Source organism: Hippopotamus amphibius, chromosome 3 (assembly GCF_030028045.1).
Source record: "Hippopotamus amphibius kiboko isolate mHipAmp2 chromosome 3, mHipAmp2.hap2, whole genome shotgun sequence".
NCBI lineage: Eukaryota > Metazoa > Chordata > Mammalia > Artiodactyla > Hippopotamidae > Hippopotamus > Hippopotamus amphibius.
Genome location: NC_080188.1, coordinates 48,435,371 through 48,451,503, shown reverse-complemented (window position 1 = coordinate 48,451,503; position 16,133 = coordinate 48,435,371). Strand labels below are relative to the sequence as shown.

The window sequence follows — 16,133 nt, the reverse complement described above, 5'->3', positions numbered from 1 at the left end:
AGATGCAGAGACAGAGGCAACAGCAGGAAATCCTCACCATCCCAGGTTCCAGGGAACCCAAGCAGCCTCAGTCAGTCATGATGATGGAAGTTTAGCCAAGGGGCCTGCATCATAGACTCCAAATTCCAGAGTTGAAAAGAACAGAGCTGTGCTAAATGGTTCTTAACGTTTGGGTAGGTAAATTCCCTCAACAGACTTAAGAAACAGTCACATACATCCTAACTTCTGCCGACAGCTCACAGGCTCCAAGTGATGATGTAGCCCAGGGGCCAGGAATTTACAGCCTGAGGGCAAAATCTGGCCCCGCCTGTTTTTGTAAATATAGCCACCCCTGTTCTTTTATGTTAGGGTCTCTGGCTGCTCTCACACTACAAGGGTAGAATTGAATCACTGGGACAGACTACATGGTCCACAGAGCCTAGAGCAGTTCCTCTGTGGCACATTCTGGAAAAAGTCCTCCTACTAAATCTGTCTGTCCCCTGATTTAGCCCAGTTCCTCGTTTTACAGATGAAGAACCTGAGGCCCAGGTTAAGGAGTTGGGTAGCAGCAGGGCCAAGAGTTGAACCCAGACTGCTGCCCCTTGGCCCTTCAATACTGCCTGGGTTTGAATAAGGGCGGGGGTGCACACGGGTTCCAGTTTTGCTTCGGTTCCTTTTGTTCCATTCTCTATGCATGGGTTAAAAAACAAACAAACAAACAAACAAACAAACAAATCTCTACGAAAAAATAAAGATAGCCTCTGCCACACAAAAGCCATTTTCCTCAGGCTTCATAATCACAGAGTAGGCTTGAATTGTTTAGGGGCTATTTTTTGGTCAATGCATTTCAAGGTTCAGTCGGCTGAACTTGTGCACACAAAAGGGCATCCTCTACCTTGCCTCAGAAAGCACAAATCAGGTGGTTGAGCAGGGCCAATTCTACAAGTCCCCAGGGCAGGACTAAAATGATGCAAACTTGGCTGGAAGTTAATTTTTTGGTTAGAAGCCTTTTGTCTGGGGTCTCCATTTTTTCTCACCAAATATACTCCACACAGGAGCACTGTACCAGGAAACCAGCCCAGAGCTCAACAAACTATCCCTAAAGCGATTCCAAGAAATTAGCTCCCTCCCACCCTAATGGCAGCTCAGATCCAGGGGGTGGAGTCCGCCCACACTGTGCACAGGCTGCCTCAGGCACCGCAGCCAGCCAGCTCCCAGACATCCGAGTTACAGGCCAGCCACAAAAGAGGAGGAAAACAGTCTTCTCCAAGGAGCTGTGGCCCCTGATCAGCACAGGCACCGAGTGCAAACACATCTCACATCACCTCAACTCAAATCCCCAAGAAGAAACTGCATGGGTTCAGTATGGACAATCCAATCCTCTCGTACCAGGAAGCAGCAAACCTTCCTCTGACCGCTCACCAAGCCTGGAGTGGCCCCGGCACTCTGCCCCTGCCAACCCTCTCCCACTCCTGAGCTCTAACAGGGCCTGGCCTTTGCTGGGCCACTAATTCTATATTAATTTTTATATTTTCCCCTTCACATTTTGCCTCTTCACCTCCATCCATCTATGATGTGGGAAAATACATAACAAATGTTCTGTCAGTTATTTCCTTTACTGTCCATTCGTGTTGTTAGAACTGTACTGATTCACTGGAACCTAGTAAGAACACTTCAAAACGTAGGATCCATGGCAAGTTAAACCTGTTTGGCAAAAATGAACAGGACCAACTGTAGTAAATGCCGGGACCAGGTTCTGTGCCTCTGTGAGTACAACAGTTAAGAAAAGGGGTTCAAAACTCACGCCTGTCACCTCCTACTTGAGCAGGCTGTTTCTACTTGCAGTGCCTTTGTTTCCTCATCTGTAAAAAGAGGCTGCAAGAATGACATCAGCTACATCGAGCACTTGAGATGATGCAAATAAAGTGGTTATCACAATGCCTGGCAACACCTGCCATTCATCTGCCCCTGCCAGGTCCCTCTACCACTGATCTCTCAGTCCAGCAAGCATTTCTGTGATGCATCAGCACACCACTCAGACCGCTGCCTGGGGGGCCTGAGTACGAGATGCCCGCATACCTGAAGGGCTTGCTGTCAGGGTCAGTGTCCTTGAACCCCATCTCTTCAAGCTTACAGCGCCGATACAGCTCATAGTGGCGGGTGTGAGTCTGTTCTCGCAAATCTTCCATGTTCACACGGATCAGCATCTCCCGAAGTTTCACAAAATCGCAATGGTTTTCATTCTCGACTGCAAGAGATGAGGAAGAAAGCAGGGAGGGCTCTCAGCAGCGATGTCACTAAAATCTTAAGTGCTGTTTCTATGATGTTGTTACCATCGCCCCTGAAATCTCTGAGGTCTCAAGATCCTTCACTGGATTCTTCATCCGAAGATCCTTCACTGGATCCTCCTTACAGCCCTACAAAGACAGGATTTCTGACAACAGCGACCATGATTTCTGATGACAAGGGTAACTGCTGAGTGCCTACTGAGTGCAGGGCACCATGGGAGGAGCTTTGCCAATACGGTCTTGACTCTTTGTAACAATTCTGCCAAATAGAATTCCCAGATGCAGAGCATGGCTTTGATGAGCAGGCTGACCTTCCAACAGAGGCAGCGGAGTCCATATTCAGACCTCGTCACATCTGGCTCCAAAGCCAGGCCGATTTCTACCCCTCCATGCTGTCGGGACCTGTATGAGGCAGTTTTTATGTACCACCTCCTTTAATTTTATCAACAACACTATGCAGAAAGCTTTTCTATTGCAGAGAATTTGGGAAGATTCATAAAAATTACAGTTTTCCTACACATCTCAAAGGTACTGTGCTTTCTCATGTCTCACAGATTTACTGACTTTACTCATAGCAAAAAAAAAAAGGAGGACTGATATATCTTAAACCAGTGAAGGAACTTTCTGCAGCCACCCTACTGAATCCATAGCATTGGACATCCTCCTTCACAACACACAAGGGCAGGTAATAGAGACCTTGCCCATCAAAGTGACATAGGAAATGTCTTTGGGTTAGAGATTGCGGTGATGTCCCACAGTGCCAATTATACGTCACTTATTCTCATAATCATCATATATTTACTGAGAAAACATTTAATTAGAAGACAATTTTTCCAGAGATAATGGAGAAACAGGTATCTTCTCATTTACAGCAAGCTTTTTGCAGCTTTCTTATTCTTTGCTGATGAAACTGGTTCACACTCCAGGGAAGCTCTCTCTTCTAGCAGGTATTTATACTAAATTCCCCACACAACCCAGCATTCTTGGGGGTCTGCCTCATCAGCAGGAGGGCTCTGCAGCCACTTCTCTCCACTGCTTGCCAGCCTCCCCGTTTCTTTCTGGCCTCCAGGACCGCCAGGTATAAAAGCCTGCTGCCGCCTTCCACCTGCCCACATCAAGGACTTCCCCAAACCCGGTGTCCTGGTCACCCTGGGGGGGACACGTGAGGAGCCCCTGCCCCATGATGCGCACATACCCTGCACCACACCCCAGGGGTACTGCCTGGCCTTTGCCATCTTGTTGCCGATCTTCACCTCTTCGGTGCTGCCGACCACTGCGAAAGGGAGGTGGACCTGCCAGCAACAGGAGGACAGACAGCAGTTATCCTCCCCAAGCTGCAAAGACAGGCTCTCCACCACCTCCACACACCCCACCCCCCCAACCCCCTGGGCCTTTGCTTGGGCAAGAGAAAAGGGGGAGGGAGGGCAGAGGGCGCGGGGACGCAACGGTTCACTGGGGTTGGGCTTTGCGTATCCAAACCCCCTACAACCAGATACCAAGTATCTGACGTGAGCTGGACTCAAGGGGAAACCAGGAGTCTCTGCAGTTACACAGTAAGCATGGGATGTCAACTGCCCGACAGCAGCCACCGATCTATGTGGTTACTGAGCACATGAACTGCCGCTTGTAAGATCAAGAAATTTTTAATCTTATTTAATCTTATTTACTTTTAATTAATTTACACTTAAAGGGAAGCAGTATGAAATATTTTCCTATTTATTGTTTTGGTAGGACTGCATTTCACTTTGCTTCAAACTCAAATCTTCTAAAAAAAAAAAAAAATTTTGTCAGTGTGGATGCAAACGTGAAGGAAAATTATCTTTTCAGTACTTAACTTATATTGAAAACCTTTTAGGTATGTTAGGAGTAAGTTAGGTATGCGTCCAAGTCGGGATGCATGTAATCGTAAAATACACATTGGGGGAAATTCCCTGGCGGTCCAGTGGTTAGGACTTGGTGCTTTCACCACCAGCGACTGGATTCAATCCCTGGTCGGGGAACTAAGATCCCACAAGTCTTGTGGTGAGAAATGAAATGAAAGAATGAATGAATGAATAAATAGGAACTCAAAGTCCTGCTATGGGAAACATCTCATTAATAATTATTATACTGATTACATGTTGAAATTATATTTTTGATATATTGGGTTAAATAAGTTCTTAAAATTAATTTTATGTTTCTTTTTACTTTTTAAAAATGTGGCTACTGAAAACTTTAAATTACTTGTCTGGCTCATATTATATTTCTATTGAACAACACTGCTTTAGACAGTGGATCACTGCACAAAATTCAAGTCTGAAATACACTTTAGCCCAAATTATTGGCTCAAGGCTTGCACCCAGACTTACCTTGAGCAGAGATACAATTCAAGACAACTGGCTGTGCCATGTTGGTTTATTTGGTAACTATGGCTACATTCTGGGGAGAAAACAGTAATTCTATCTTTTTCCTATTAGCATGTAAGAATAACATTTGAAATGGCTGCTCAGAGAACTATTATTTAGGGCTCCCTGATCCAGTGTTCTTCCACCACAGATAAACTGAGAAAGATGAGAATGTTTTAAAGCCAAATCCTCTCCCACAGAGAGCTTGGCATAACCCTCAGCCCAGGCTGCCCAAGTGGTATTTTGTCTGGTCCTCAAGGTGTTTATATTTTCTAGTTCATCTCACACTCTGCAGGAAGGAAACAAAGCACATTTTCTTTTTTAACATCTGGAACTGAAATGTGTTCCCTAACTTGGAGGAGCAACAGGACCCTTCCAGCCTAGATTTTGATGTGATAACCAAGGACACCGCTTTGTCCACTCAAGCCAAGTGACAAAAGCAACCACCAATGAAATCCGCTTTCCACGTAGCATATGGGATTTCATCACTAGGACAGTCTGCAAGGAAGACCCTACAAGAGAATTTCTTGATGAAGAGCTAAATGAATTGGGGAATATCAGTTCCACGAATCTGACAGAGAGAGAGAAAGAACTAAGGTTCGTGCATATTTTCTTTCCAAGAAATCTAACACAAATTTAGTTTCATGGCCAAGCAAAATTACTCAAAAGGACAGGAAGGGATATGCAGAGAAAAACTGGATGGTATTCACTCATGTTACATCCTGAATCCCACTGACCCCAAACTGCAGTCCTACAGCAGAATGAACACGAGCCACCCCAGCCTGAGCATTTGATGATGCTACAACCAAGCACGGGCCTCCGCTGTGTGGGTAGCTGATAGGATAAAGGGCAAGAGGTCGCCTAGAGCCAGGCATGCTTAGGTGCTGGGCTGCCGTTTCCTCATACAGGAGGTAGGAATAATACTAGCACCTCCCACGGGACGGCTGTGGACATTAAATGTGGAGCCTGGAGCAGTGCCCGATGCACGGGAATAAGTGCTCCATAAATGTCAACATGTCAGGCACTAGTATTATCATGAAGTTCTCAGAGCATTTTAGGAGTGGAATCCTGTGTTGGAATTCCCTCCATGGTGTCTCTTCTGAGTGAGTTGAAACAGAATCTGTTGTCCACCAACTACTTGTGATGGAGGTGCGGAGAATTAAACATGCACTTCACGCTGGGCCCAACCCTGCTGGTTTTGGTTCTGCCTTTTGGAGAAGTCTAGTTGCTCTCTGTGATAATCTTCCTTTCGCACGCCCTCATGGCCATTTCCCAAGAAGAACCTGTTCTCCAGTTTCTTCCAAGGATTCCAGATCCTTTACTATCCTGGACACAGGAGCATGACAGCCGGAGGGGTCACATGACTCAGTGTGACCAGGCTAGTGCAGAGCGGAGCTGGACCGTCTCCGCATTAATGAGATCCCTAAGTTTTAAATGCAACGATTTCCCAGAGAAGGGAAAAGTTATATTCCCTTCCAAAGTCCTAGTCACGCTGGGAATGATTTAAGGGAGAAGCTCCTCCCTACATGATAACAGCCCCACTTAGAAAAGCCCACATGGTAAGTGGAAGAAGGAAGAAGCAGTGTTGGAATTACTCTGTCTCCTAATTATGATGCCAAACAGCAACAAGACTGGGACCAGGTGGACTGGGTTGAAACCCCAGTGCTGCTGTTAACTGGATGGCTTTGACCAAGTCATTTAATTCTCTAGATAAGCTTCCGTATGACTTTCTTTATATAAAATGTCCAGAATGGGCAAATCTACAGAGACAAGGGGGTAGATTAGTGGTTGTCAAAGTCTGGAATGGTTAGAGGGCTGACATCTAAAAGCTTTACGGTTTCTTTCTGGGGTGACGACATTGTTCTAAAATTGATTACGGTTGCAAAACTCTGTGAATATACTAAAAACCACTGAACTGCATATTTTAAATGGGTATCTTGTACAGTATATCAATTATATCTCAATAAAGCTGTTAATTAAGAGCGCCTTTAGTGCCTTTAATAATGACTTGATTAGACACTTGTCATGATCAGATCTAAGGAAAGTAGAACACACCTCAACTGACCACAAATTAAAAAGTCTAGACTGACTTCCGCTGCCATCAGCATAGTTCTGAATCAATTTTGAACATGTATTCAGGGAAGGCCAAGCTATTTAACAGCTTCCAATTATATTTCATTGAAGCTAAAGGCATCAAATATGTGTGAAGAATGCTGCTTCTTCTACAGAAGTCATGCATTCAGAAATGAAGAAAGATGGGTATAAGTCACGTGGCACAGAGGTAAGCCACAGCTATGAGACACACAGGAGCAGTGGGAAAGATGTGGGTATCAACTAGCAGGACGGAGTCTCACCGGGAGAGATTATATCACAGGCACACTTAGACTGCTGAAACTTTCATCATTTATCTTCTGACCATTCCTCCCTGGGATATGGAAACTGTACCCTCCACTGCCAGTTCACCCCATGATTCAGGAAAGGGTGGGGAAGGCAGAAAGGAGAAAAAGGCAGCAATCAATTACAGAAGCAAAAGAGAGGCAGGTGAACATATTTCTGCTGACACTGGTGGAAGCAAGCAGAGAGCTAGTTCCTCTAAGCTGGTCTGTGCAAAATGATGCTGGGCTGGCATTCCCTTCCTATAAGATTTGCTGTGGAAATCGTAACTGTTAGAATGGGAAGGAGATTTGAGATCTTGTCTAACTCTCCCATTTGACAGATGGAAAAACTGAGGAGTAGGGTGATTAAATGATGTGAAATAGTGGCAGAGCTGGACCCCACTGAGGACGTTAGATGCTAGTCCAATGTTCTAGCCACTGCACAATCTGCTACTCAGAAAAGCTTTCTGGAAAATCACTGATTGGTCCTTTCTTACTTGAAGACTTACACTCATCGTTGCATTAATTTCTGCCACCGTTTCTTCATCTGTGGGGAACTGATATATCTGGACTCCATTGCTGACTAGTTCACTCATGATCTTACTCTTGAATTTGTGCAATTCGTTCTTGGCGATGGTGTCAGCTTTTGCAATTATTGGAATGATGTTCACCTATAAACCAAACACATCCATTTTTATACAATTCCAACATAAGAAAAATAGATAAATGAATAAAATACAGAAAACAAAGAAACAAAAATTGTAAAACTTCACTTAGAAAATAGAGATGATGTTAAAAATGGACTTTCTACCTAGATGCAAAATTAAGAAGATATGGGATAATCTTTTAGTTCCATCTCTGAACACTTTTACTTCCTCCCATCTGGCACTGAAAGAAAGCATCTTTGTAATTTCCTCTTCTGTGCCACCTCATTCTTCTCTACAGTGTAAAAGGAAGTGTTACTCTATGACAAATAGTGACAACAAAGAAGCCTATTCTTTGGGTAACCACTCCCAGCTACTTTAGGAGCTTGATTTCTGCATGTTTCTAATAGTCTAATACCAAGATTTTCATTAGTTAGAAAAGTGGAATAGTCAGCTCTTTGCAGGAAAGCATCCTTTCTTCTGATGACTTGAAAACTGCTGGGAGCAGAGAACCTAAGTATTAATCAAAACAAAAATGATTTTACCTACTTTTAAATTTTTCGAAATCACACCAACTAATTCTCTTGAAAATCAGCTTCTATCACAGTACTTCTTCGTGCCAGAATGAGACTTAGTGACAAAGGCAAGGCTCACTTTCAGAGCATCAGATACAAGGACCAGGTGAGAACTCGGAGTTTGACAACAATGGCAGAAAGCCCAGAATGAGGGCCAGGGACCCTCAAGTGCAAGCCCCAAAACCCCAGGTGGGACATTCTACTCCTAACTGTCCACAGGACACATTTTTTAAAATTTGTTTTTTACAATTAACTTTCTTTCACTCCCTGGTTGGTACAGAGGTTTCAACAGGATGCTACTGACATCTGATACCAGGGACCATGCTCTTCATCCAGCTCAGGTGAAAAGGGAATGGCTCAGTGAGAAAGCAGTTTCAGACAGAGAAGAGGAAGTCTTTAGGAGGGTTTTCTGGGTCATGTCTGCATTCCTTTGCTTCTCCTTTTATCCCAAGAGCCAAATCAAAAATCCCTGATAAACCAGAATGAGGTGACCCGTTGATGGAAAAATCTATTCTTCCTTATTCCTCAACCCAATCCTAACCTTATCATGGGTGGGCTTCCTCCAGCAAGTTGCAGACTGAGACAGACATCATTGAGGGTGCAGGAATGTCTGGATGAGGACTTGGGGAACAAACCCCTCCCTATTGTTTGTATTGGCTAACTTTTGTGCGCACTTAGTATTCGGTTAATATCAACACGGACAAAACGGCAGATGTTTATATTTTCTTGGCCAATTTGATCAGAGTAGATAGAAGAACCAAGCAAATTTCGATTTAAAATCTCTTCTTCCTCAGTGGAAGATGCTTGGAAATCTTTTCTGAAATTATCATATGTTTGCCTTAACTCTTCACTTTACTTGTGTCAACTAACCTTTGACAATACCATTTTCAGATACGCCCTAGCATTCCAGCTCTACAATAATATAAGTTCTTTGAAAGCAGTTTAACCTGCTTTATAGTGGTTGTTTTGTTTTGTTTTGATTAGCTGTGTTTGTTTTGCCTTATTTTCTTTCCCTTTTTCAATCAACTTTATGAAGTATAATCATATTGTTGGATATCACCCTGGCATGGTCTCAGTGAGGAAGCTACCTCCCTCTGCCTGCTTCCCAGCCCTGCTCTCAAGGACTCGACAGCCCAGGGAGCAGACCTCCCTGCCCAGCGAGTCATCAGCGATGGCTCACTGCAGCTGAACCAAATGAGATGAGGAAGGGTTTCTACTGATTCTCCCAGGAGTGTTCTAGCTGCAGGACTCCTTTCCGGCTGGTAGACTATGTTTCTGTAAAGCAGTGCGTCAACACAGGTTGGGGGCCCGGAGAACCTGGCTTGGTGTCAGCCTGCAGGCCCTTTGTGGGCTGGTTCAGGCAGAGCCCTTGGGGACAGGCTGATCTGCTTGGCGTTCTCTCGCTATTACGTCCCTCTGGAGAAAGAGCATCTTTTAAACAGTGTTGTTTGGACAGAAAATAACACCCCACAAAGCCCTCTAAAGATGATAAGACTTTGTGTTGAACTCAAAAGGAGGTTAGACTCTATGAGGAAATACTATAGCTTAATTTTGTGGTTGTTCTTCTTGCCATCTGCTGCTTCATTTCAGAATGTATTATCTTCCATTTATTTCAAAATGGAAAACCAAATTAATCGTTAAATAGATCACCGAACGTTGTCAAATTTATCAGTTCCTTCCTTCAAACGTTGTTAAGGAGAGAGGTTATAAATGTGCAAAGGTTAGGGGTCAAACTCAATCTGAGACTCTACTTCTTTTGAACACATGGTGCAGCTCAGTTTTAAAATCTAAGAAGCTGGACCATCCTTATCACATAGAGAAAAAATAAACACTTTTTTTTTTTTTTGCATTTTAAACCTCAAATAAAGCCAAACCTGTAAAAACCTTTCAAAGAGAGTTTAAGGAAAGTTTTTAAGAAAATAAACAAATCATGAATTATAGTTAAATCTCCCTAAGTTTAACCCCTCCTATGACCCTTTAGGTATCTCCACTATATAACTCCCGAACTCTCAATAGAGCATACACTAGTGCTAGTTTAAGAACTGAAAATACTTTGTAATAAGCTACATAGTTTTGTTTGTTTTGTCATAATAACCAGAGAGGTTTTGAACCATTTTTTTTTTCAAAACCCTATGGTTCTGTAAAGCAGAAAAAACAAACACAAGGTTAGGAAGTCGGGGAGGGATAAACATGTGGCGCACAGAAGACTTTCAGGGCAGTGAGACTACTCTGTACGGTACTGCAGTGAGGAGTACATGCCATTATAAATGTGTCTAGGTCCACGGAATGCACAACACCAACCGTGAACCCTCACGTAAACTATGGACGTGGGGTGACAGCGATGTGTCAATGTAGGTTCTTCAGCTGTAACAAACGCACCATCTGATGGGGATACTGGTAATGGCGGGGAGGCTATCCATGTCGGGGGGCAGGGAGTATACAGAAAATCTCTGCACCTTCCTCTTAATTTTGCTGTGAATCTAAAACTGCTCTTTAAAACAAAACACCAAATTACACTGACAGCAGAGGTAAACTGGGGACTCCAGAAAAAGATGGTCTTACAGGAGAGTGGACAGTACCCAGAGCAGCAGTGAGTACCTTACTGTCCAGCTTCTTCATGGTGACCAGGTCCAGGGACTTCAGCGAATGTCCAGTAGGGGCAATGAAGTAGAGGCATGCGTGGACCCTGGTGTCGTGGTAGTTGAAGAGAGAACGTTTGATCTTCAATTCCTCTTGCAAGTAGGCCTCGAACTGGGCATCGATATATTCCACAATCGGCTTATAGCTAAAATGCAGAAGAAGGTTTATAGAAACACATTTTCAAATCAACGTGTTGTTAGTCTCAAACCTCTTTGTACAATCCTCCAGGAAAGTCTTCAATGGTTCCCCCTTCCCTAAGAGCTAAGCCCCAAGTTCCTTACCTTGGCAGCTGGACCTTCAGCCATCTGGCCCCTGAACATCGCTCCAGGCCCTCTCTCCCACCCCCCCCCAGCTCACCCTTTCTGTTCCACACGTCAAGCTCTCGCCTGCCTCAGTGCCTTTGCTCATGCTAGCCACCCCGCCACACACACACGCACACATCTGGAATGGTCTTCTTCCTATTATTCCCCTGGCTAACATTCATCCTTTAAAACAGCAATTAGGAATATGTGAGACACACTGTCACTTCCCCCATGGCACCCATGAACATATTGCTAAGAGACTGTGGCATTCTTTCCTGCTGGGCCAAAAGTGAGCCTCAAAATCTGTCCCAATGAAATGATTTTGACAGGCTCTCCCAGCTGACTGGCATCGGTGCACAAAATGAAACAGCTCTGTGCTTTCAGGATGTGGCACTACCTCCTGCTGGCAGCCCCGTTCCCTGGGGATGAGGGCTTCTCCGAGCTCCCATAAAGCCCTGTGCATGCCACAATAGCATCTATAAACCGAAGTGCCTGGTCTATTATGATCAAGAGTCCTTCCAACTCTCAGATTTTATGATTTGAAGGTAAATTCTGTAACCCTCTCACCAAATCATAATTCAAATCTATTTTGAATAATTACACATGACGCTATTAACTGACCAAAACCACAATCACTAATAGCATAAAGGGAAGATATATTAATAAACATATGTTCTCCAGGGATTAAACAGTACATTAGGTCACTGTGGAAAAGCCAAGAATTCTTCCAGTTCTCCAAGGAGACTGCTCAGAGGTAAGTGCCAGCAGCAATGAGATGGGCTGATTAGGAATAAAAAGGGTTAATTCTTCCCCAAACTTACTATCTTGCTGAGGAATGGTTTAAGCATTAAGAAAAATAAAAACCTTTCAACACTCAACCCTCAGATTCATAAATTAAACTGAAATCCCTGAAAGAGAACTATAAATCTTTTATAATGAGGATGACAGCAGATGCCCTAAAATAAAAAACAAAAACCAACAAAAATGGACAACTAAAACTGAAAACAGAAAAAAGTTTTTTTATATTTTCCCTTGGTAATTTATCATAATCCACTGATTCAATTTGAACAGACAAGATTTCTAGAGGTTTAAAGAAAAAGTAGAATGTACCTAAATAAAATTCTAAACATGACAACAGAAATCTCAGTGAATTCCAACAGAAAGGATGAGCAAGTAATAAGATTCTCCTACATTTTCCAGTTTTAAAATACAGACAAGTATTATATAACAGTAATAACCATCATTATGATAGGATAGTTATAAAAATGGTGGTTAAAAGCATGGACTCAAGCCAGACCACCTAAGACCAAACTCCAAATCCACAATTTACTAGCTGTGTGGCTTTGGGCAAGTTACTAAACCTCTCTGTGTTTCAAGTCCCTCATAGGTAATATCAAGAACAAAAATATTACCTATATCAGAGCGCTAATGTGACAAACAAGTGAGCTAATTAATATATGTAAAGAATTAGCCCAGGGACTTCTTAGGTGGCACAGTGGTCCACCTGCCATGACAGGGCAAGAATAAAGATGCAGATGTAGAGAACGGACTTGGGTGAAGGGAAAGCTGGGACAAAGTGAGAGAGTAGCATTGACATATATATACTACCAAATGTAAAATAGGTAGCTAGTAGGAAGCTGCTGCATAGCACAGGGAGATCAACTCGATGATGGGTGATGACTTAGAGGGCTGGGATAGGGAAGGTGGGAAGGAGTCGCAGGAGGGAGGGGATATGGAGGTATGTGTATAAATACAGCTGATTCACTTTGTTGTACAGCAAAAACTGGCACAACAGTGTAAAGCAATTACATTCCAATAAAGAGCTTAAAAAAAAAAAAAAGAATCCACCTGCTAATGCAGGGGACACGGGTTCGATTCCTGCTCCGGGAAGATCCCACATGCCGCGGAGCAACTAAGCCCGTGTGCCACAACTATTGAGCCCCCGTGCTGCAACTACTGAAGCCCGTGCACCTAGAGCCTGTGCTCCACAACAAGGGAAGCCACCCCAATGATGAGCCCACACACCGCAATGTAGAGTAGACCCCACTCGTCGTAACTGGAGAAAGCCTGTCCGTGTGCAACAACAAAGATCCAATGCAGTCAATAAATAAATTAATTAGTTAATTAAAAAAAATAAATCTAATACAGTTGATTCTCATTAAAAAAAAGTCATGGGGAAGTGACAGTTATTTAAAAAAAAAGAATTAGCCCATAAAAGTGTGAGATATAACTATTTCACAGAAATATAATAAACAACAAATAAGAGAAAAGCAAGCCTGACTTTTCAAAAGGACAGGAGAAAAAAAAAAAAAGTAACTTTACACTGGCCCGCTTCTATGGTAACTATTCTGCTACTGACTCAAGCCCTGTAGGGCAGTGGACCAGGGCACTCCAACGAGACCCACCCATGCCCTGTCAGTCCAGGGCCTGATCTTTTGGTCTCCTGACACTGAGGCACCTGATTGGGGGAAATCAGGGTCCTCGCCCAGCTCCCTCTTAGCAGCTCACAGCAGTTGCTCCCTCCTGCCTCGCCAGTTTCTGATTTGCAGCTTCTTAGCACCTCCCCTCAACAGTGGTCCAAGTATGTTTCTTCTTTCTATTAATTTCCTTTGGTTTTGATTCTGATCCTCCAGGATTATGGGAGGCATAGCACCTCTCCTTCTCCAGTGAGGAATGCTTTCTGCCCTGGATTTGGTATATCCAAAGACATCTTTTGTTCTCCTCTTATATCCTGGGTTTCCTTCTGACTTCCCAAGTTGAGGAGTTTAGGCCAACCTTTTCAGTCTCCCTCTTTTCCCTGTATGTGGTTTCCACATAAAATCGCATTTAGTTTTACGTTTCACTTAACCAGATTTTTCACCCAAGTTTCAGACCAATCCATCTAACTGCTTACCACTTGCTTACCACTTGATCTTCCAACTAAATATGTCCAAAATCAAACTCCTCATCCTGTCCCCAAACCCACACTCCCCCATATGCCTTAGGTCAGCAAACTGAAGCTCCATCCAAACCACTGGCCATGTCAGAACCCTGGGGTTCAACCCAGAGCCCTCTCCTACCTCCCACATACAACCAAGCACAAAATTCCATCCATTTTACCCTCTATATCATTATAAACAAATAAGTGTATTTCAGGAGAACTGTTTCCCAAAATCACTATTCCTTGTGTTCAAGATTTAACTACGTTGATGAAACAGTTTCCTCTTGATGCATAATGAGTCAGCCTAGTGGCTTTGTACGCCCCTTCACATCCTTTAAACAAACTCTCTGCCCTCTCTCCTACTCCTGTCCATGTGTTATCTACACTCAAAATCATAAAGATAAGGAAGCTTCATCGCTGTTTTGCCTTTTGCTAGTTTCCATTCTTATAGCAAGGATACTAATTTATATTCTGCTTTGCCAATTCAAACATCTTTGGATTGTAGTTACATCAAGCAGAGGGAAGGATGGGGGGAGGGGGGGATTGGGCCAATCACATCAGGCCCCCACATTCTCACATAATTTCCCTTTAAGGCATGGGATGTTCCTTTTTACCTACCACTCCCCCCACCCCTCACCCTGCACCATAAATCTCCAGCCATTAAAAAACACAAAAAATTGACAGAGGTTGACCCTAAAACTGACAGGGAAAGAATATTTTACACAATATTTTCTATCCACACAAGCTACCCATTTACAAAACAGACAATGCCATTGTTCAGGGATTGACTCTCCATTTTATGTGACCAGATACCTACCATACATGTTTCTCTCTCTTGCTGTCTATTAGCCAAAGTTAATTTTCCTTATCCTTCAGCTACCTCTACCAGAAAGTGGGATTAAGACAGAGTTTAAAGACCAGTCTACCCCATTACCATTTTATAACTCTGATAAAGATTTGGTAAGTTTGAGGATTCACTCAGTGGATTTCAAGTATCCACGCTTTTTTAGGACTGATTATCATTATAGTTTGTAATATGCCGTTGCTGTTCTATCTCCCATCTCCCAAACGTGGGGCAAACAAATTCTTCTATTTCCAGCACTAGAGCAAAATCTGGTTTCCCTTCTCCAGACCTCTTTCCTTCTTTACTGAAGAGTATGGACAGCAAAACAAGGAGGCCCTTACACCACGAAGAGTTAATCGTGCTATTAAACAAAACAGGAAGCCTTACCAGATCTCTCTCTCTCTTCCTGCCTCCTTCTAGCTAGCCTGGTCCCAGGCAGATAATGATGCAGGAATGCTGACATGTCCGAAGCCTACATAAACAAACTGGGACATTCTTGAAGTCTTGCATGGATGGCAGAAAAGCTTGCCTAATCCTCAAAGTAGTAAAAACAATCATGGGTTTAGAGAAACATCCCTTTCATATGTTTACATATCGATACAAAAATGCATATCCCGCTTGCAGTTTTTTGATGGAAGCAGACCCTGTCCAAATGACTATTTTTTTTTTAACAGACATTTGGGTTTATAGTCAACAGTGTCAACAACCGTTCTGGGGCACAGAGTTCTAAATGCCACTTACAGAGGTTATGCAACAGCTGTCAAGAAATTTCAGAAGAAAAAAAAAATTTGGTATCTAGGTTAGGTTAATATCACACTTCCTCTCTTCTAAGTCTCCTTGGAAACTATTATTTGACCCAAATGAGTCAGATAATTTCTTAAAGAGGCCTCCAGCTGAAAATGTGTGCATCAGCATTGCACTGGCCACCTGCTGTTCAGGGCTGGTGAGTGAAAATCCACCAGACTGAGGGAAAGTCCCCATTCAGGGACGAAGTAAAAATGTAGCCGCAGTTCTGAGGCGATGACGCTGAGCTGGAACAGCTCATGGAATCTTAGCAGCAAAATGTGGAGGACGGTTCTCATTCCTGCAAGCAGGCATCCTGAAAAGGTCCAGCTGCCGTCTTCCCATTAGGGAGTGCACAAGCATGGCACTCCCCTACCGCAGGGAGATACCTGCACAGGT

At 43.5% G+C, this 16,133-nt stretch overlaps 1 protein-coding gene across 5 annotated transcripts in view; it reads right to left on the bottom strand.

The window, feature by feature from the left end:
- SEPTIN11 (septin 11) overlaps window positions 1-16,133 on the bottom strand; it is an 89,156-nt gene that overhangs the window by 16,751 nt on the left and 56,272 nt on the right. For all 5 annotated transcript variants that reach the window (XM_057728629.1, XM_057728633.1, XM_057728628.1 and 2 more), the window contains exons 4-7: window positions 10,844-11,030; window positions 7,536-7,697; window positions 3,463-3,559; window positions 2,059-2,227 (exon numbers count right to left, since the gene is read on the bottom strand). In XM_057728629.1, the coding sequence (XP_057584612.1) occupies window positions 2,059-2,227; window positions 3,463-3,559; window positions 7,536-7,697; window positions 10,844-11,030 (615 nt within the window). The remainder of the gene's footprint in view (window positions 1-2,058; window positions 2,228-3,462; window positions 3,560-7,535; window positions 7,698-10,843; window positions 11,031-16,133) is intronic.